This window comes from Oncorhynchus gorbuscha, linkage group LG07 (assembly GCF_021184085.1).
Source record: "Oncorhynchus gorbuscha isolate QuinsamMale2020 ecotype Even-year linkage group LG07, OgorEven_v1.0, whole genome shotgun sequence".
NCBI lineage: Eukaryota > Metazoa > Chordata > Actinopteri > Salmoniformes > Salmonidae > Oncorhynchus > Oncorhynchus gorbuscha.
This window is the reverse complement of record NC_060179.1, coordinates 59,463,129-59,485,942: the sequence shown is the minus strand read 5'-3', so window position 1 is coordinate 59,485,942 and position 22,814 is coordinate 59,463,129. Positions and strand designations below refer to the sequence as shown.

At 42.6% G+C, this 22,814-nt stretch overlaps 2 protein-coding genes across 4 annotated transcripts in view; both read left to right on the top strand.

Moving 5' to 3' along the window:
- Positions 1-2,469, top strand: pts (6-pyruvoyltetrahydropterin synthase). The gene is made up of 7 exons (XM_046355232.1): positions 1-462; positions 774-855; positions 1,193-1,272; positions 1,446-1,468; positions 1,665-1,721; positions 1,923-1,993; positions 2,121-2,469. The coding sequence occupies exons 1-7, from the start codon at positions 450-452 to the stop codon at positions 2,242-2,244; spliced, it is 450 nt and encodes a 149-aa protein (XP_046211188.1). The 5' UTR covers positions 1-449; the 3' UTR covers positions 2,245-2,469.
- A 5,479-nt stretch (positions 2,470-7,948) lies between these two features.
- The window catches only part of LOC124040122 (myosin-16-like), a 50,164-nt gene continuing 35,298 nt past the window's right edge, over positions 7,949-22,814 (top strand). The window contains exons 1-4 of one of the 3 annotated variants that reach the window (XM_046356984.1): positions 7,949-8,147; positions 13,545-13,736; positions 20,613-20,840; positions 22,387-22,491. In XM_046356984.1, coding sequence (XP_046212940.1) covers positions 8,064-8,147; positions 13,545-13,736; positions 20,613-20,840; positions 22,387-22,491 — 609 coding nt within the window. In that variant the 5' untranslated portion in view covers positions 7,949-8,063. Of the gene's footprint in view, positions 8,148-13,544; positions 13,737-18,781; positions 19,742-20,612; positions 20,841-22,386; positions 22,492-22,814 lie in introns of those variants that run through there. The other 2 variants (XM_046356986.1, XM_046356985.1) reach the window with 2 other exon arrangements.

The following is a 22,814-nucleotide window of genomic DNA, read 5'->3' as shown; positions in this document are numbered from 1 at the left end:
CAGTGGAGGTGTCATAATACTCATAAAACCTAGCGTCGAACAGAGTAGTTCCAATGGGGTTTACACCATTAATTGTTCCCATAAGGAATTTTTAGAAACACTTAATAAGGGCTGTGTTTCGGGTAGACTTACCCTGACTTGACGTTTTGATAACCATGTAAATCTCTCTCGGATATGGTGACTTTGATCAATATAGTCGGCTGTATTTACACTCGGATTCGAAAACGCTAATTGGCATCATACAAGACTACAAATCCCTGCAAGCTCCTGCACGTCATCTCTAGCTGACACCTTTGCTAACAGGTATTGTGCACAGGAGGTTGGTGGCCGCTTAATTAAGGAAGATGGCCTCTCGGTAATGGCTGGAATTTTTTTGCGGGTAAATACAGGCGAATATATTGACATTCTTGTATTGTCTCCTTGGCCTAGAGATTTACACGGTTATCAACATGTCACGCCAGGGTAAGCCTACACGAAACACCGCTCTTAGTTTGTTTAAAAAAATGTTTTTATATTTTTTATAAAAAATGCCTATGGGAAGAATGTATGAAGGAAAACCTATTGGAACCATTTCCCTGTTTGACTGCTAGGTTTTATGGGTAGTATAACTCATACCGTGGTACTCTATTGTCGCTGAGCGTTGAATGACCTGAAAAGTCTAGGGGGCGTGGACTCGATTCTCCACACGCCCAGCATAACCTATTTAACGGCATCTGCGACGACTATTAATTACATTGTTTACTTCTGTTCATCTGTCATTGCAATGGCACAAGCCGATTCAAGAAACGAAGTAGCAGAGCGCATTGGATACATCACACGAGTCCAGAGTTTCAGCGCGTGCCATCGATTGCACAGGTACCAGTGCAATCCATTTCTATCTTTTTGTTGTTGTAAACGACGACGCAATAGGCAGCTTAATGCAGGGTTGCCATCTAGAAACTGTTGCAGAGGCTGCGAGAGGAGTGCAAGATGGAAAGCAATTTGGTATGATTGTGTTTCCAGTGAGACGTTATATTTGATAGAAGGGAGAGTTTTAACGCCACGAAACGAAACTGTTGCGTCAATCCCGGAAGATCATGGGATCTGTAGTTCTATTGTAGAGACAGCGAAGCCATCAACTTCTTTAAATTGTTAAAGGTTTTTGTTATATATTTGTTGAATTGAAACCTCGTGTATTGTGTTGTCTCTCCAGCCCGACGTTGAGTGATGAGGTAAACAAGAGGATATTTGGGAAGTGCAACAATCCCAATGGCCATGGACACAACTATAAAGGTCAGTCATTGGTCAAGGTCTCATCCAAACCATGCACGTAGGACCAATTCTGTTGTCAGTTATTGTCAGATTCACAGTTGGCCTATAGGTTACATAGCTGTCCTGTTCCATAACTTCAAACTGGGTCTAACCCAATGTTTATCTACGGCTCTGTTGTGTTTGTATTTTTGTAGTAGAGGTGACGGTACGGGGAAAGGTAAGTCCCACCTGAGACTTTGCGTCGTAACATATTCATAAAAACACGACTTACAAAACATTCTCATAATTGCTAGTGGCAGAAACACACCAGTAAATCACGAGACACTCTCGTGATATGAAAGCAGTCTGCCTCCTTGGTAATGGATGTTGGAGACACACAGACCGTCACAGAGCTTCTCTTTGTCCATCTCCAGATCGATCGTCACACAGGCATGGTGATGAACATTACAGATCTGAAGCAACACATTGAGGTGAGACCCTCCCTTTCTTCCAATCCAATCCTGGACTTTCCTTTTTTGATTTGAAGCGAAGGCTATGCTTTGATAGCGTAGGCTGCTAGACTATTAATTTCTTCATTCATTTCACATTTATAGCACATTTTAGAGAATAAGGAAAATGTGCATTAATTAATTAGTGTGTTTTTTACAAACTCATGTATAATTATGATACAGGAAGTCATCATGATTCCGTTGGACCATAAAAACCTGGATAAGGACGTCCCCTACTTTGCTAATGTTGTCAGGTGTGTGCTCCTCTACTGGACCGTAGCCTTATGTTTATGAGTAACGGGTGGATTTTCAGTTCGGAGCACGTGATTCAGAGTTTCCATGGTTGAAAGTTTTTTTTGTTTTTTTTTGTCTGCTGTACAGCACAACAGAAAACGTGGCTGTATATATCTGGGACAACATGGTCAAGCAGCTACCAGCCAATCTTCTCTACGAGGTCAAGATTCACGAGACTGACAAGAACATTGTTGTATATCGAGGAGAATAGCCAGCCACCTTCAGTACCTTGTAATTAGTACGATCTTTACTAATATATATTATGTAGTATGCACATCTCACGTTTGAGTTCATAGATGGACTTATGCGATGTGTTATGATAGTATTAAAGTGCAGAGTTGAGGTTATACTATTGAATAGTATTGTGCATCATTTGCTGGTGCAATCCACTCTACAACTTTGTTACAATAATAAATGGAATAAGCTCAAATTTAAACAAGTTGTTTGTGCCTCGCTACAGTGCATCTACAATGGAGAACATCTAGAATGTACCTGACTACAGATTGACCACTAGAGTGCAGGATCTGAATGCCTCATAGCCCAGTAAGCAGCTTGACTTGACTGAAATGTCTAGTTTAGGGGTGTCAAACTCATTCCTTGGAGGGCCTAGTGTCTGCTGGTTTTTAGTTTTTTTCTTTTAATTAAGACTTAGACAACCAGGTGAGGAGATTTACTTGCTAATCAGTTACCTTAATTCATCAAACAAGTACAAGGGCTCCCAAGTGGCACAGCGGTCTAAGGCACTGCATTTCAGTGCTAGAGGCATCACAACAGACCTTGGTTCGATCCCGGGCGGCGCACAATTGGCCCAGCGTGTGTGTTTGACCAGGGTAGGCCGTCATTGTAAAATAAGAATTTGTTCTTAACTGACTTGCCTAGTTAAATAAAGGTTAATACAAACAAACAGGGAGGAGCAAAATCATGCAGAGACTAAGCCTTGTGTGGAATGAGTTTGAGACAGTATGTCAAATCATCAACAACAAAAAGGTTCAGAGACTGTCACACTGTGGGAACAAGCTAAAATGGGCTTAGAAAAGCCATAAATGCTTATTGTTTCATTCTAAATTCTCATCAACTGATATTGATAAATTACAATTTTTTAAATAAATAAATATTTCACCTTTTATTTAACCGGGTAGGCAAGTTGAACAAGTTCTCATTTACAACTGCGACCTGGCCAAGATAAAGCAAAGCAGTGCGACAAAGACGACAACACAGTTACACAAACATACAGTCAATAACACAAAAGAAAATATGAAAATCTATGTACAGTGTGTGCAAATGTAGGGAGGTAGGCAATAAATAGGCCATAGAGGTGAAAATAGTTACAATTTAGCATTAATACGGGAGTGATGGATGTGCAAGTAGAGATACTGGGGTGCAAGAGGGTAAGTAATAATATGGGGATGAGGTAGTTGGGTGTGCTATTTACAGATTGGCTGTGTACAGGTACAGTGATCGGTTAGCTGCTCAGACAGCAGATGCTTAAAGTTAGAGAGGGAGATATAAGATTTTTTTTTGCAATTTGTTTGAGTCATTGCCAGTAGAGAACTGGAAGGAAAGGTGGCCAAAGTAAGTTTTGACTTTGGGGATGACCAGTGCAATATACCTGCTGGAATGTGTGCTACGGGTGGGTGCTGCTATGGTGACCAGTGAACTGAGATAAGGCAGGGCTTTACCTAGCAAAGACTTGCAATATTGAACAGTAGGCTATCATATATTTCATTAATTGTTGGGGCACAATATTCTGGAGTGTCTCACATGGACCTGGAGTGGCTCTCTTTTACTTTCCTTTTAAAAAGGATTAGATCTTGTGACTTGTATAAGATCCTACTGTATGATCTTATACATGCACACCCCTGGAACATGAACTACAGTCCCCACCATCTCGGGTCTTCTCTTGTTATGAGCTCCTCCACGGATTAATAAAGCATGTATATACTGTAGTATATCCCGGCACCTTAACACCAGACCGCCCTTACGTGATTTATGGAGATGGTGCAAGCGGGAACTATGACGTTAACGAGAAGCCAGTAGTAAGGTATTTAATCATCTAGACATGAAATAACAAATGTTTCGTGATGCATGATTCTCTTTCAGACCTCAGGGTTAACCACAGCTAGCACATACTGTAAATTAGAAACAGTTTTTGTGCTGGTACTGTAGAATCCTGAAGAAAATGTCAGTCACAAATTATAGCTGACACAATGTTAACATACTATAACTCATCATGCAGTTCAGTGGTGAGGCTTTGGGGCAGTATGTGTGCTTACAGATTGGTACTCATGTGATGACCATGTATTTTAGTAAGCCTGCTTTCAAATCCTCTCAGTGCATCTTGGTGTGTTTTTTTTTCTCCTCGCTTTTCATTCATTCATGGCTTAAAATCTGTCACCTAACCACAACCACTTAGTCTAATAAACTGCAATGCGGATCCCCTCAATACTCTTGTGATTCAGACCACAACATATGTGAAATGTCATAAGGTATACGTAGATGGGATGATGACACTGAAACGAGGGGGCCCCTTCTCTGCCAGAGTTATGATTTATTTGAAGGATGTACTGGGTGACAGTATAGTATGAGGCAAGATGTTACCACGGCACCAACCCACAATTAATCAGATTCCAAAAATGTGTGTCATGCACCCGCAGACCTGATGCTATGATCATGCTAGAGCACGATAGAGCAGGTCCAAGTTTCCCCTTAGAAATTTATCCTAGGTCAGTTTTAGATTTTCACTCCCAAAAAGGTTTGGATCTAAGGAAGGTAGGCTGATCCTAGATCTGTGCCTACGAGCAACTTTTAACTGGGGCAGTAGAGATGGCATCACACAGTGCACCGTGCTTTGGGCCCTATCATTACACCCACATACTAGGCAGTAAGATTATAGCAATTACCGGGTAAAAGCCTGTCATTAGGGCTCTGCTTCATATAAGGTGGTTTGATAGCATCTTCCTATGAGGATAATCAATGTGGTGCATTATGACCATGGATCAAACCATCCAAGACTTTCTTTATTAGCTGTGTCTCTCCTGAAGACCTGCAGGTGATTCCTCGGCAGTTTTTGGGACTCGAAGCACGCTGATTTGATTACTCGAACTGTATTGACAAACATATCACATATCAGTTGTAATTGTCTCATGAACATGTATGCAGAGTGAAACATCCACCCCCCTCTTTTGCAGACAAATAATTGTTTTTACATGTTTGTGTTTTTTATTTTACCTTCATTTAACTAGGCAAGTCAGTAAATAACTTTTTTTTACAATGACAGCCTACCAGGGAACAGTGGGTTAAATTGCTTTGTTCAGGGGCTGAACGACAGATTTTTACCTTGTCAAGCTTGAGGATTCGATCCAGCAACCTTTCGGTTACTGGTCCAATGCCCTAACCACTAGGCTACCTGCTGCCCAAGTTTTACCAGAGCTGTGAGATGTCTTTTATCATTCCTCCTCCTGACCCCCAACCCCCCCCCCCCCCCCCCACTATGACAGTGTCCCAAAAGAGACTATAATACACACACACAGCCCCTGCTGTTATCATTTAATGTGTTTCACGCCAAACAAAAACCCCATTCACTGAGATGTGGCCCCGGGCCAGAACACAACCTTGATGATAAGCCGTACAAGAGCCTTGGAGGAGGAACAATTATTCCACTGGCATCTCACTGGCTCTATCACAGAGGCTAGGGTTGAGAGGCCTAAGGTGAAGAGACTTAGGAGACTGGGAGATGGATTTAGTACATTTATTAAATAAAGGTAAAAAACAAACTGGTGTTACTCCTTTTTTTTCACCTTTATGGGAAAACAGCTACAGCTTACAGCAAATACCAAACTGTGGGCTTGATTGAATGGTGTCTCAGAGGTTTTCATAACAGGAATGTTGGTACAGTTTGACCTTGTGCAGAAAAAGCCTTGATTTTTTAACAAAGTCATCCAGGTAAAATGGTACAGTAAACTGAACTTGAGTGGTACTCCCCACCGAGGTCAAATTCTTCAACTCCATCTGCTTCAACCTGGTGCCTGTGGAAAACTCTGAAATGTACTGTCATGCGATCTTCTTTGTCAGATAATGCGGTGAAATTAATATCTTCGACTGTCATGGTGATTAAAAAGTGAAATGACCTGTCCTCTGCATGCCCCAAGATGAAACAAACCAATCATCCCCCCTGTCATTTCTTCCACCTACGAAGTAAACATGTAATGTCACGCACGGCATCCCTATCTCTTTCCCTGCCTGTAGAGATGTTGGGATGTTGTCTGCAGGAGAAAAGTCCTGTCAGATGTGAGTTCTAAAGAGCTTAACCTGGAAAGGACAGGTTATGTCAGGTACTGTAGGAAGTGTTTGTATAGAGAGAATTTAATGACTACAGACAGATCGGATGAATGTGGGGAAATACCGATGGATGTTGGTAACGCTTTAGAGTAGCTTTCAAGTAATAAACGTTAACCCTTCAACAGGCAGCTCAACTAATTTTGACAACCAATTTTAAATGAAATGAAACATTCATTTTGTTTGGCATATTTTACCATCTCAACCAATGCCATTTAGTAAAAGGATCATGTGGTTTTCATTATCAGACTCCTATATATTCTGTAACACCCATTCATTGATGGTTGAAAACCAGGAAGTGAATGTGAGCAAAACCCAAACCTAATTTACCACACATTGTTTTACTAATTGTGTATAAAATGGGAAATGACAAGGTTGTGAAATGTTGTTGTAAATTACTACTATGTTGTTGTTTTAGACATTTAAGAACTCTTGAAAAATATGCTTTACCAAGCAGTTGAGGTACCCATTAAAGGAATGCTATTAAGTCATTGTTAGTGATAATGGACAACAGAACAGTATTATTATGGGAATTTTTTGTCTGTGCAAATAAAAAATATTTTAAATTAATATCATTATCTACTGTCTGCCTGTTATCTTCAATATGTTTCACAATATTCTGTAGATGTAATTTTACTGGTATTCATATTTTGACGCAAATGTTCATATTTTATTAATATTTGATATCAGTCCTCATTTAACTAGGCCTAACTTCCATTATAAGTAAATGAAGCAGACATAATGTAAATTAATGTATAATTTTTTAGATGAGTTAAAAAGGTCTGCAAATTCCAATACAAAATGTGTTTACTCTAATTGGGCAACTCAACCGGCTGCAAGCAAACATTATTAATGTATATCTTATATTGAGGCTAAATACACATATTTTGCAGAACAAGAATTGTTCTGATAATTATTTCTTGCTGTGACAATTTTTTACTTTTATAATACATGTACAATATTTCCTGTGTGTTTGATCAGTAAAGCTATAATAAAACATGTTTTTCTGTCAGTGTTTGGTTTGATTATAATGAAAATCCGCAGGTATTTAGATTGCACGGAGGATTAAGGGAATTCTGCCTCAGCATTTTCAGTTTGGCTGCACTGAGTACTTTGCTCAGAATTACAGACTACTCAAAGTAGTGAGCTCTGTTACAGAAAACATTGCTGTCATTACCTTTTGACTAATTACACTGACACGGTACACTGAATAGAAGCAAACAAATAAAGAATGTTCTATCTTTTTAGCAGGTTCAGGCTCACTGAATCCCCTTTCTGTGAATTTTCACCTTAGTGGTGCAGTGTATCGGGGGTTAACATAGAGCTTTCCTCCGGGGAGGGGAGGTGGGGGCAGACGGTCTCTGTGTGTTGTGCCCCTGTCAGTGGGTGGTGGAGCTTTAAAGAGGGTGTGGAGGGAGGAGAAGGGGAGGAGAGGGAGGGAGGTGTTTGGGGGGAATGTTGAAGCTCGTTTCTGTTTTCTTTTTGCATGTCAGATCCCTCCTCTCTCTCTCCCTCCCCCTTCCTCCCTTTCTCCAGACAGATCTGTTCTTCTCAGGGTCAGGTAGCAGGGCTGCAGTGAGCACACATACACACACACACACACTCCCCAGAGCACCGGCGAGCACACACACTTGCTCCCCAGAGGCCGGTGGGTGAAGACAGGATGGGGTGTAGCTCCCAGACAGAGATGTGAGGATGGAGAAGAGAGTGTGTGTCATCCAGACAGACTTCCGTCAGTACAAACCCATCATCGCCATCCACAGCAAGCCACTGGCACACGTAAGAACCACCTCTCCTCCTTCTCTTTGGATCCACTTCTCTGTGTCTGGTTCTGTTTCTCTCTCTCTCTCTCTCTCTCTCTCTCTCTCTCTCTCTCTCTCTCTCTCTCTCTCTCTCTCTCTGCTTGTTAAATTGGTTACAGCCCCTCCTCTGTTCTGCAGGAGGCCTACCCCCTGAGTTAGGGGGTCTAGTGTTGATCTCTCCTCTTCCTGCAGGGGGAGGGAGTGAGTGAACTTATACATCAGTGACTGAATGAGAGGAGGAATTTGTTGTTTTACTTGCTGCCTCTTCAGCAGGGAAGAGTAACAGTCTTCCCTAGTGGTTAGTTAACCTTGAGAGAGTGTTTATGGCTTTGACAGGCAGTGATAATGTTGTCTGTCTGGAGAGACTCACACCGATGCAGCAAAGGAATGCAAACAGACTGTCAATCAGCCAGACAGAAGACATGGTGTCTTGTGTTGAGGAAACAGGAAGCATTTTCAGGGGATAGTTTGGTTGAATTGTTGAAAATCAATATTGGTCTCAAAGTTCTCTGAAATATGTAATATACTAGAGATGTCCGTCAGGCTTGCGTGTTTATACTGAGTGAGTGGTACTTCAGATTGGATGGTACAGCAGTGTGTGAGTCAGATCTGAGATGGATGATATCTCTGTATGATCAACGAGCCTGTGACATCAGCCTGTCTCTCTCCATTGCAGACCATGTGGGATCTCTCTCTCTCTCTCTCTCTCTCTCTCTCTCTCTCTCTCTCTCTCTCTCTCTCTCTCTCTCTCTCTCTCTCTCTCTCTCTCTCTCTCTCTCTCTCTCTCTCTCTCTCTCTCTCTCTCTCTCTCTCTCTCTCTCTCTCTCTCTCTCTCTCTCACACACACACACACACACAGCTTTTGAAGTCATCAAAACCAGTGTGATTTTAGCACCTTGATAATATTGTTTATTATGGGTCAAGACATTACAGCACAGTGTGTATGGGTCAGGTATGGTATAGTGTACACATACCAGACACCTTGTAATGAAATAAACTAATTGAAAGGTAGAGTTCTTTCACAGTGTTTTGATTTTCCAGATGATAATGGGTGTGTTTCATGAACGCGGCATATTATTAAATCACCAGGAGCTCTAGTTTGACTGCTGTCGCTCTATGTTTCTGTGTTGGAATTCCTCAGCATCCCAAAACAGCTGTACTGAAGATATTCTCTCTCGGGTCTTGGCTTATGAAATCGAATCATATGAAAACAATCATGGCATTGATCTAATTGCAATCCAATAGCAGTACATGCACCCAGAGATCAAACGCAGCACCTGTAGATGTGGGCCTGCATGTGTAGTGGTCGGGTGATCAAAGAGTCTGTGTGCTTACCTCCATGACCTGGACCTACTGGAGTTCAGGTAGAGGCCAGACCAATCTGCTTCAGATTGGGCTGGGCTGCAGTTCAACCACCTGGTATTGTTTAGAGTAGTACTGTGTGTGTTTAAGGAAATAGCCTAGCTTTATATGTGTTGTAGTGGGTCAGAGTTATGTTAATAGTTCTTGCTTAAAATCATCACAACCTTCTTATTATGAAGTGAAACCGTGTAGATTAAGATTGTAGGGCTTAGTATTATTTTACACAGACTGATGAGAAACCAGTGGGTGGTACAGTACAGATACCCTCAGGTCAATGCAGTGAAAGTACTGCACATTCCAGGCATTTAAGGGCTTTGCAGTATCTTGGAGTTGAGATATCATTGGTTTCCCAGTACTAGAATTGTTCCTACAGTTGGACAACAATGCATTCAACCGAAATGTGTCTTCCGCATTTAACCCAACCTCCCTGAATCAGAGAGGTGCAGGGGGCTGCCTTAATCCACGTCCGGGGAGCAGTCAACTGCCTTGCTCAAGAGCAGAACAGCAGATTTTCCCACCTTGCCAGCTCTGGGATTTGAACCAGCAACCTTTTGGCTACTGGCCAAACACTTTTATCATACTGTTGATTGGTACAATAAGTTACTGATAAAATGACTAACAGTGCAGAAACGGTGTTAATAAGAGGGACTTTACTTGGGGATCTGCCACTCTGTCCTTGAAAAAAGCGAATGTGAAGTTCAGAGAGGGAGAGAAAAATAAAGGTATCTTCTGGATTCTCCCTTTCTCTTTCTTTGTTAGGCCTATTTACAGATCTAGATCAAATGGAGAGATCAGTTCACTGAAAAATAACAATGTGCACGAATCGCATAAATGCAGGTGTGTGTGCCTGCGTGCCTATGTGTACATATGTGTGTGCCTGCGTGCCTATGTGTACATATGTGTGTGAATGCATGCTCCTGTATATGTGTTTCGACATTTTCTGATTGGACAAAACATCCTCCCTGCTCAAGTCAAAACACAAACGCTCTGCTCCACAATAAGTCCCATTCATCAAGCAGGAGGGGATGTACATTAACAAAGACAGAGGTTCATCAGGGTTAGCTGCCTTATTCACACAGACAATACCCAATGCTTATATAGCTTAGCACTGTGATTATGTGAAAGGTGAACCATTGATGTATCACTTTAAATATCTTCCCCGTGCTTAGCAATACTGAGGGCTATGGAGCTAATGTGCAGAATGATGTTAAGTGCGACGATAAATCCAGCCCTGACAAGTAAAATACAGTCTATTCACCTGACTGTAGCCGAGGGAAGTTCAGGTGTGTCTCAGTGTGTATATCCTCAATGTTGGTTAAAAACACACATCTTAAAACATATTTGGACAACAAGGCAAATGCCCACAGACACTTAATGTTTCCCTGTCATTGTTAGTTGACTAACTGTACATGAGTTTGAAGAGGTAAACCCTTTGTTGAGGTTAGGGTTAGAGTTGGGCTAATGACAGCTCTTTTCCAGTGACACAGATACCTTGGCTCAAGCTGCGACAGGTTTTCTATTGCTCTGTGTGTGTGTGTGTGTGTGTGTGTGTGTGTGTGTGTGTGTGTGTGTGTGTGTGTGTGTGTGTGTGTGTGTGTGTGTGTGTGTGTGTGTGTGTGTGTGTGTGTGTGTGTGTGTGTGTGTGTGTGTGTGTGTGTGTGTGTGTGTTTTACACAGCTTTCCTTTTCTAACTTCTTTAGATCGAGCTGTGGAAAATTTGTTCACATCTGTTTTTCCACACAAGGAAACTACAAATTTACGCTTTTGTACTCGAGCCAGAATTGCTTGTAGATTCTTGTTAGCTAAAGAGAGAAAATAAGAGAAGATTGATTTGCCCTGGTGCACAGTAAAAGTCTAAATGATTGCTGCGAGACTTCTCATTGTTCTGGACAGCATGTAGGCCAAGGTTAGATGCCAAGTGCACTTCAGTGCCATGTAGAATACTTCAAATATGGACGTTTCTGTACCTTCATATGAAGTTGTGTTCCAGAGATCAAGTATGCACGAGAACGCATTGATCGTCTGGCTTAGTTTATCACACAAATACAATATCAGGCATGATGTACATCCCAAGTGGCACCCTATTCCCTAGTGCACTACTTTTTTAAACACAGTTTTAGGCTGGTTCAGTCACCAGTACAATACATTTTTTATTTAACTAGGCAAGTCAGTTAAGAAACAAATTCTTATTGACAATGACGGCCTACACCGGACAAACCCGGACAATGCTGGGCCAGTTGTGCGCTGCCCTATGGTACTCCCAATTACAACCGGATGTGATTCAAACCAGGGGCTGTAGTGACGCCTCTTGCACTGAAATGCAGTGCCTTAGACCACTGCGCCAATATGCACTTTAAACAGTGGGCTGCAGTGTGTGCACCCAGCACACCTGATTCAAATAACCCATCTAGCCTTTAGTTTGACAGTATATCAGATGACTTTAAATCACATGTATTAGCGTTGTACTTGAACAAAAGCCTGCATGCATTTACCGTCCTCCAAGAGTGGCATTTCCCTTCCCTGAGCAGTGCAGATGAATGAGACGGCGAACCTGGTGACCGCACTACGCCTTCTCTGCCACTGTACTTCGGTTGGCTCTAAGACTCTCTAGCGGAGAGGGCACTTGAGCTGACTATACACTGGACTGAGAGAGCTAGTTCCTAAACCTCTGGTTGTTCCCTCCGATTCACCTCGATTCCCTTTGAAACGTTCCAGGGACTCAGACCTGCAGGTCAAAATACTATTTGTTTTCTTTCAATAACTTGATTTAGCTTAATTGTCTGGTGTGCCAGGTGGCCTGATGTGCACTTTTGGGACAATTCCATTGGCTCTGTTGTTCTGGGCAAGTTGCCAAGCTCAATCAAGTGCACCTAAAGTATTTGAAAGAAAACACATTTGATTTAGAGAAGCAGGCCTAATTTTCTCATGGCAGGCTGCATTCCACTGAGAGTGTTATTGTCTGTTTGTGATAACTTGTCAGGGGGCTCAACCTTTGATAGAGGACTGTTTAGCTAAAGAAAACCCATGGACTGGTGTAGGGGATGTGTTACGGTCAGAGGCTGTATGGTGCTGATGAGAGAGACGCATGGACAAAGAAAGGGCTGGTACTTGGTAAACATGTAAAGATATTATTACCATTCTGTCATCTCCATCTGTCTCCACTAAGCAGCTCACCAGCTGTCTGACCTCTAACCTCTGACCCTTGCGTGCCAGGTACAGCTCACTTCCTGGAATGCACTGTACTGTACGTGAGGATGAAACTCCTACAGTGACAGGATCGGCGGGAGATATTGTATAGGACAATATATGGAATGGTCTGGAAGGGTTTCCAGAGAATTACAGTAAAATTCCCTCTGGGACGATATCAATTGATTCATTGACAGACAACAGAATCAGGTGTTCGTGTAAATGTCTGACGGATCTAGCTACGATTTAAGAATTACTGTGCTCTATTCTGATGGATTCTCCTCCACGTACATGTTAAAGTATGATAACATCAACAGATGTTATCTCTCTCCGCACACTATAGCTCTGTGTACGTTTCCATAAGCCCAGCTCTCTCCTCTTTCTCACCTGTCAATATCAGAGCTGTTAGATGACACTGCGACGACAGCAGCAGCAGTATTGAGGTATTTGCTTTCCTTTCTGAGTCCAGAGGTCTTTGGTTCAGCAGGGGAGCAGCAGCCACAGCCCACAGGAGGACATTTTATATTGTTTTAAAGAGAGTGGGCCAGGAGAAGGCCCCATCTGGAGAGAGAGAGAGAGTGTGTGTGTGTGTGTGTGTGTGTGTGTGTGTGTGTGTGTGTGTGTGTGTGTGTGTGTGTGTGTGTGTGTGTGTGTGTGTGTGTGTGTGTGTGTGTGTGTGTGTGTGTGTGTGTGTGTGTGTGTGTGTGTGTGTGTGTGTGTGTGTGTGTGTGTGTGTGGATGGGGGAGCAGTCCAGACTCCAGACAGCAGCGAGAGCCAGCCAGCCAGCTAAAGGAGCGTTGTCTGTGTGTGTGTGTATTGCTGCAGGTTGGGTCTCTGTCGCTGCAGCAGTGTACTCAAGCTCAGACTCAGACCCAGGAGGCAGGGATGAGGGAGAGAGAGGAGCTGAGGAGGGCTATAGAGCAGAGCGACCGTCTGCTAGCCAGGGTCCAAGAGCTGGAGGAACAGAACACACAACTCGGGAAGGACAAGAATGAGGTGGCCACTAAATACAGAGCTGTAAGTCTCCATTTACTAAACGTCGGTTTTCTCTAAGTCCCCCTTACCATCACCCAATTCTCTGTCTGTTGTCCTTTCTCCCTCTCTTTCTCTCTCTGTCTGCATCTCTGTCCATCTTCCCTCTGTTTCTCTCTCTTTGCCATGTGTTGTGTACACAACTTTTTCTGACGTTGACAGTCGTTCATTGTGTTGTTAGTCGATCTGGTTTCCATTGAGCTTCGCCACGTGACAAATGGCATGGATGGGATGTGTCTGCAAGGGCAAATTTGTGCATGATAAGGGATTCTGAACGTAGTTATTACTTCAACCGCCAGCAAATAGTACTCACTATATAATGATACGTCTCTGGAGAAAGGGAGAGAGGGGGGGGGGGAGAAAGAGCCAGACAGTACCAGCTTGTTGAAATGATACTTTCTCTCAGTGTCCGTTTTTATTCCAGCACATTGTTTTACTGTAGAGAGAAGATAGAGATGTTGTGCGTTTTTATTGTGATTCTCTCAGAGCCAATAACAGGCGTTGTACAGCTCTGTGGCCTCAGGCAGTACAGTGATTGAGTGGTTAACTGCTCGGAGAACTCTCTGATAGACATGCTCCCTTCCATTGAAAAGAAGGGTGGCAGAATGATAGGATAAGCTATCACTTTTTGAGTTATTCATCCAGGTGATCCAGATGAGATTAAAAAACTGTTCATCAAGAGAGATCTGTGTCAAGAAGGCAGCAGACAGACAAGTTGGCACTTACTTAGCCTTACACGTATTAGGCTACTGCGGCTGTTCTGGTTCTGACTTGCAGAGGAGAAGTTGTAGCCTAGTCCCAGATAAGTACAGATCTGTCATTATAACAACAGTTAGATATGTTGGCTAAAGCACATACTGATCTGGGACCAGGCTGGAGAAGTTGTAGAAAAGACAAGACCCACCAGGGCAAATTATTTAGTGTGAGTGGAAAGGAGAGAGAGGGAGAGAGAGTGTATTTGGTGGTATTGCCAGTGGTTTCAAAGAAAGCTCCAATCCAGCCCAGGGGATCTGGCCATTACTGGTGCTGATTTCCTTAGCAGACCCGTCAGGCCGCCCTTCAGCCTGCTCCAACGGAACACTTTGTGGAGTTAAACTGCAGCTCTCTTCAAACACATTTTATCACCGTCTGAATTTGACATATTGAAGTGTAATTTGGAATCTCGAAGTCGTAACTTTTGCCTCATGGCTGACCGTTCACACGCAGGTTATTTTGAATTTCCCTTTAAAAGCATCAACTTCTCCTGCTTAAGGAGCACTTCCCAGTTTTCGAGGGAAGTTTGTCCCTTTCTTCATTATCCCATAGTTTTCTGATGTCGGAGCTGGTCTGAGTTCTGGGGGGCTCAGAGGGACACCACCTCCCAGCTTTCTCTGTCATCGGGAAATGATGTATTCCTTCTTCTTAGTGCGTGTGTGTGCAAGTGTGTTTGTGTGTGTGCAAGTGTGTTTGTGTGTGTGTGTGTTATTTTTTACATCATGCATTATCTTTCTCATTAGTTAACATAGTGTCTCTGTTTCAACTCTATAGGCAACAATGTATGGGAACATTAGACAACAAAAAAAATCTAATTTATCTCCCCCAGTAAAAGTTAGCCAAATGAAATGGTAGTGCTTCAAGCTTTGTCAGGACAAAGATACATAAACAGAGAAAAGTGCTCGGTTTACCCTTCAATTATGGCTAATGGTAAATAAATCTGGAGTAGTTTTCCAGAGCTATCCAGATGCCCTAGTAACAGTAGTCTCCGCACTGTCTGGACTGGTTTAGATGTACTGTGTGTGTGTGTGTGTGTGTGTGTGTGTGTGTGTGTGTGTGTGTGTGTGTGTGTGTGTGTGTGTGTGTGTGTGTGTGTGTGTGTGTGTGTGTGTGTGTGTGTGTGTGTGTGTGTGTGTGTGTGTGTGTGTGTGTGTGTGTGTGTGTGTGTGTGTGTGTGTGTGTGTGTGTGTGTGTGTGTGTGTGTGTGTGTATGTGTGTGTGTGTGTGTGTGTGTGTGTGTGGTGAGTAAAGGAGAGGGTACAGAGGGTCTGGGATAGTTTTAGAGGTACTGGGGCCCAAGGAAAGGACTGCAAATGTGTGTTGGAGTGGGTAGAGAAAGAGAAGGAGAGTGATGAAGAGGGTAAAGAGGGTCTGGACTGTTTTCAACTGTGTGGAGAGTGACAGTGAGGGAGGGAGAGAGACAGGCAGAAGAGAGGTTGAAAAAGAGAGAAAGATGAGCGAGTAAGACAGGGTTTTCTTAGAGGTATCCAGCCAAGGTGGTGCCCAAGGGATCAGATATGTGAGTGTTTGGATATGCTTTTTTATATATTGTTTAATAATCCAATTTCATGTCAGCAGTGTTTGATTGTGAAAACAACCAGAGGCTGTTGGTTGAACTTTCCACCTCTTCAATTTCACCTCTCTATTCTGCCATAGAATCCCTGGAAGGCAGCAGCCACTCACTATCTAATGTGGTTAGATTCCGATTTTCCTGTAATCTAATAGACATAGATCTCTAGTCTTCTCTCTCTCTCTCTGGAGGGGGAAGAATGATGCAGTTTGGCAAGGAAGCTGTTTGAAATAGCTGGATATTATCCTGTCTAGGGACATAAACTTTACCTTCATAATCTTCCACATCCATAGGGGCTTTCCAGAAAGCTTTCATAATGGCTTCTGTGTCCTTAGTATACTTCTGCACCTGTGAGTTCCTTACTGTAGCTTAGTCTTATAGCCTTGCCTATATGGAAGATAATACTATCACTCCAACCAAAAGTTGAATGAAATGCAGAGTGCAACATAATATTACATTAGCGTCAGTTCACAGAAGCTGTACTACAACTTTTAAACAACTAACTACGGAACCATGATGTGAAATGGAATAGCAGTTGCTTGGTCAGAACAATCAAATGACAGTCATCGATGACACACACGTGTCTTCCTCTGACAGAAGAGAATCCCTCAGATTCCTTCAACCTAAATCCATCTGAATGCATATCCATACTTGGCACCCATGTTTATCTGCTACAAAAGATCAGTGTTAGTGTTGGATGTGAGTGGTGCTTGAACACTGTCTGGGCATGCTGAGTGTCTCTGGTCTGTGTAGTTCATATGGGTGTTACTGCAGACTTTTATGCAGACATGAATGGGTCCCTCTGTTCGGTCCACAGCAGAATTCTGAACATAATGTTGAGAAATTCAGCAATCTTTGAGAAGATGTTTTGTTTCAGTGTTTTTTTCTGCAGATGGATGGAAGCTTGCCATGGTTGGATGAGGCATTTGTAGCATACTTGCCCTCCCTCGCATTGTTTACGCTCAGTCAGTGGTCAAGTTTTTAAGATTCACTGCAGGCTTTAGTTTTTGAGAAATTCAGAAGGGTTATTTATGAGGTTTGGTTTTTGGTGCCAAACGATTATTTCCTTCAAACCCTCTGTTCAAAAATGATCAATGCAGTAAACGGTTTGTCACAGTCTACATAACTCATGCTCATGTGGTGGTCAAGTATCAGCTTCTACTTTAAAAGCTTCTGTCCTGTTAAGAAGGGATGTTCATTCAAAACCATAACAAGAATGCTTTCAGTTTCACCTGGTTAGTTTGTTTTATGATAACCCTCAATACTAACTACTTAACTTCTCTGGGGTAGGGGGCAGCATTTGGAATTTTGGATGAAAAGCGTGCCCAAATTAAACTGCCTTCTACTCAGGCCCAGAAAATAGGATATGCATATAATTTGTAGATTTGGATAGAAAACACAAAACTTTCCAAAACTGTTAAAATAGTGTCTGTGAGTATAATAAGTCGCTTTGGATAAAAGCGTCTGCTAAATGGCATATATTATTATTATTATTATTATTATAACAGAACTGATTTGGCAGGCGAAAACCGGAAACAAATCCATTCAGGAAGTTTCTTCTTTTTGTAGTTTTCTATTCAGTGCCATTACAGTATCCATTGACTTAGGACTCAAATTGCAGTTCATATGCCTTCCACTAGATGTCAACAGTCTTTAGAAATGGTTTCAGGCTTGTAATTCTGAAAATTGAGGGAGTAAGAGCAGTCTGAATGAGTGGACTTTTCATGCGTGTGACCGAGAGTGTGCCTTTCTTGTTTACCTTTTATATTGGCAACGTTATTGTCCGGTTCAAATATTATCGATTATTTAGGTTAAAAACAGCCTGAGGATTGAATATAAGCATCGTTTGACATGTTTCTATGAACTCTACGGATACAATTTTGATTTTTTTGGTCTGCCTGTTTTGACTGCGTTTGAGCCTGTGGATTACTGAAGAAAACCGAGAAAAAAACGGAGGTTTCTGGATAGAAAGAGAGACTTTATCGAACAAAAGGAAAATGTATTGAATAAATGAATGGCAAACATATGAAGATCATCAAAGGTAAGTGATTAATTCTCTCTCTATTTCTGACTTGTGTAACTCTTCTACTTGGCTGATTACTGTTTGTAATGATTTGTCTAATGGGCGATGTTCTCAAATAATTGTACGGTATTTTATAATAAGTATTTCTGTATTTGAATTTGGTACTCTGCAATCTCACTGGATGTTGGCCAGGTGGGACGCTAACGTCCCACATACCCTAGAGAGGTTTTTAATGAAGCACTGATGTAAAATCACTTATGTTATCTTCGGGACAGCATTACAGATAGAGAGTACCCACTGGGGACACACCGGTTGAATAAACGTTGTTTTCATGTAAGTTCATGTTGAACCAGCGTGGAATAGACGTTGAATTGACGTCTGTGCCCAGTGGTTATGCTTAGTCTAGCCTAGTCTCTACGCTTCGTCTGCTGGTTCATTCAAGAAAATCCGCTGCACTTGAACCTAAGGCACAATATGGCCTTTGTGTCCCTGTCTAGATGAATGCCCTGGCATTGTTGAAACTATGTGGGCGTGGTGGGCACATAAGGTCTTTATGCTGTTAATTTTAACCGAGAGAGAGGAGAAAAAAAAGTCGTACTTGCGACACTGCCCTTGTTTTCGTCTCTTTGTGTTGTTTAGTTGACTGCTTTGATAGTGTAAGGGTTGTGTTACCAACAGACTGAAGAGGATAACTTAGAGCCATTCACATGACTTGCCATCCTACACCTTCCTACAGTCCCTCCAGGAATCCTTTGGATCCTCTGCCACACGGGAGAGAGAGACACCTGTTTCAGGAGGGGTGAGGTGAAGGGAGCGAAGGAGAAGAGGGGGAGGAAAGGAGGAGAGGCTGTTGTTGCGGTGTGAGAGCAGTACAGTAGTGGAGGACTGGACACAGAGAAGTGGGCTTCTGTTTTCTACTCTAGGGGACTGTAAGCGAAGAAAGAATTGAGGAGAGCAGAGGAGGAATGTGTGGATTACAGTAGCAAGTACCAACAGACTAAAATTAAAGAGGAGAAAAGTATTTGATTGAGTAGGAAAAAAAGAGAAAGCAACCGAACAAATAGTAGAGAGAGAAAACGAGAGAGAAAGAGAGATTGATAGAGAGAGACAGAGAAAGAGAGAAAAAAAAGAGATTAAGGGCATACCGCTGCAGGTGTGCGGCGCTAAACAGTGTGCCATAGGGAGAGAGAAAGGAGACTGACTGTTCGCAGCGTGCTGAGTGGAGTTACCGTGGTGACCAAACCGTGAATTAGTACCTTCTCTTCTACAGTGAACCCTCCTGAACCTCCGCTAACCAATCACAGGGAGAGAGAAGCAGAGGGTAGAGGTGTTACATGGAACTTTATTTACAACCTATAAGTCTACCTGGCCCTAATAAGGAGGTGCAGTTGATACAGGTGCAGTACAGGGACTGTGTAAGGGTGTTAGGTTACTGTTGAGTTGCGGTAGGTAGAGAGTGTTGACAGGTCAATTGACAGGTTGATTGACAGGCGTCAGGTTAAGGTGATGTCTGTGGAGCGGGGCCAGGGACGTGGCCACTCCCCCTCTGACTCGGAAGAAACCAACGGGCTGCAGGTGGATCCTGAACCAGAGGAACTGGACTGGGATAGCTTTAGTACTGCATTGGAACAGAGACTGACTATTGTGGGTATACTGGTGTGTTGGGTTGGAGGGAGTGAGTGAGTGAGTGAATTAATGTGTTTACATGTGTGTCTGTACTGTTAACTTTTTTTTTTTACAGTATCTTCACATTATCTGGTCATTTTGAGACAGTGATTTATCTTAACACACCAGCCAACCTTTTGGATCATCTGTATTGAGGGCTGGGAAAAGAGAGTGACAATTATGTTTTGGAAAATACATTTTTTTGACACAACTCACTAGCTGGGTAGATAAAGTGGAGATTATGAAGAAAGAGCACAGCACAAACACATTTATATAAACATATTCAGATGGAACATGTGGTCAATGATACATTTGCAAATGGACACATATTTGGTTATGCAGTTCAGCCTCATTCCAAATGCCTTGACCATGATGACTGGTACATTAGAAAATAGCTGACACACTCAACCAGGCGCCAAATAAGACAGACTTTTAAATCTGTCCTGTTCGGGACAGCTGTTTGTGTTATTGTAAAACTGGCTTATCAAGTCAGTGTTTTTCTTTCTCTCAACGCGTCACTGAGAGGATGGTTTCCCACTATATATTGGAGAGAGGTTTGGGAAAGGGAGGATAAATGTCTCGCTACTTGGGAGTACTCTTGATGCAAGGCATTCTGCTGGTTTTACATCTGTGTGTCTGGGATATGATCGTCTCTCTATGTAAGCTAAATAATTTACCCTTACTGTCCTCTCTCTTCTTTGCCTTCACATTCCACCACTTTTACGTTGTCTCACCGTTTCACCCCTCAACCCTGAGGCCTCCCTCCTCCTGTTCATGCTCAATCTCCTCCTCCCATACTCACCTCCTGACCCTCTGTGCTTCATCCCTGTCTTCTTCTCCACCTCTTCAGGAGCAGGAGTGTGCCCAGGCGTCAGATCACCGTTGTGCCCAGCTGGAGAAGGCCCAGCGTGGGCTGGAGCTGCAGCTGTCTGGCCTATCTGAGCGCCTGGAGGAGGAGGAGGCGTGCTCGACCCAGCTGGCCCACCACAGAGAGAGGCTGGAGGCAGAGAACAGCAGCCTCAGACGAGACCTGGAGGAACTGGAGAGTGCTCTGACTGCCACCGAGAGAGACAAACAGGTAGGCTACAACCGACTCCTTATGCATTCTCTATGGCTTAGCACCGAATGCACTAAACCGGAGCAGAGAGAGATATTATTTAAACAAGAGAACGTCCTTGATTTGGGACTCCTGAACAGGTCTGCAATATACTGACACGCTTCTAGTTCTACTTTACCTCTCTGCTTCATCTGCTTTCCTCTGGCTTTCAGTATTGAATTTTATGCTTTTACTGCGCTCCTTTTTATCACTTGAATAGTCCCTGGAGAGTGGTTATATTGTAAATATCTAAATGTTAAACTAGTGTGACTACTACATGTACAGACAGAGGTAAATAGAGGGGGTGTTAACATATACTGTTACAACTCCCTCAGAGCTTTAGCTATTTCATTGAGGTTTATGGAAGGATTTAGATGGTATCTTTACTCAGGAATGCTTCATAGAATGCACTGTACTCACAGCATCGGTTGTCTATGATGGGAGAGAGATGAATTCCTTTGACTTTGTCAAATTAGTCCGTTTTACCTAGGCAATCAATATGGTACTCCGAGTGTATTTGGCACGAGCGGGGTTTTTGAGAAACAAAAAATAATGGTGTCAAATCCTTGAACTATGTGAATCTTTTGTTGGCTCATGTGGGTTTCCTGACATGTACAGTAGAAAACAAGGTTGTTTCAATATGGATGCAGTACACCGGGATCTACAAGACTAGACCTGCATGGTGGAGCTATTGGCACTGTGCTTTCACACCTAGTAAGTGGTGGGTCTTGATGTCATAACAGTTGTAGTACTATAGATATGGGTGTTTTTTTTATCAAAGTAAAATGAAATAAGCTACAAGGAAGTCAGGCTATTGGGATTGAGTTGCACAACATTTTTATTGTACACTTAACATTTCTATGGTATTTGTCATAAAATATGTGCAACACTTGCAACTTCATATAAAAGGTATACATAATTAAGCAATAAGTCCCGAGGGGGTGTGCTATATTGTCTGATATACCACTGCTTTTAGCCAATCAGCATCCAAACTACCCTGTTTATAATGAGGTATAAACACTTTCCTCTAAACTAAATCACTTCCCTCTCCTCCATTCCTTCTGATTTATTTATCTGTATTTCAAAGTCCTGACAGTCCCAAACTGTTCCCCTGGTTCATTAGAACCTGATGGCCAAAGTGGGACCAGAATGCTACATGCATGTTCCACTTTGATGTTCATGAAGAACAGATTGAGAGTAATGGAATCTGTTTGGTCATCGAAGGGATAATTGTTTTATGGTTTGGCTGCAAAGCCATTGACTAATGCAACTGTTTTCCCAAACCCTCATCACGGTTATTGTATCAGTAGAAAACACATTGTCTAAGGGTAAAATTACTTCCAGATTAAAACACGCACTGTGGTGTTCTTTGTACAGACAGATTTATACTCGTTTGATATTTTCGAAGGTTTATTATTTTTCTCTATTTAGCAACATGTCTGGGGAAGATAAGTAACAAATACAATGGGATATGTTTTATGATATCAGATGATTTGAATTTCCTCTTTCTCTCCCCCTCATCCTCCAGTTTTCAGACGGCTCAGTCAGGAAGCTTTCAGAGGAGCTGTCCCAGAGAGAGGAAGCTGTCCAAAAGCTTCAGAAGGAGAAAGAACACCTGGTGGAGCTCAGCCAGGTGAGAACTTCCTGACCTCTCCTCACCCAGTACTAACACCTGGTGGAGCTCAGCCAATGGTGAGAACACACTGTCCCCAGGGGTCATAAAGTGAGGTCAGGGTGAAATGTGAAAGGTCGACCTTGGGTCTAACAGGAAGGGAGATTATGAAAGGGTTTGCAGAAATGCATATCACTCTCACTATAAAGAGCATGTATGCATGTGCATGTGTGTGCATGTGTGTGCATGTGTGTCTTGTGTGGATTTTCTCTCTCTCGCCCTCTCTTTCTCCCTCTCTCCTTCCATCCATCATGCCCTATACTTGCAGCTATAGGAACCCCAGT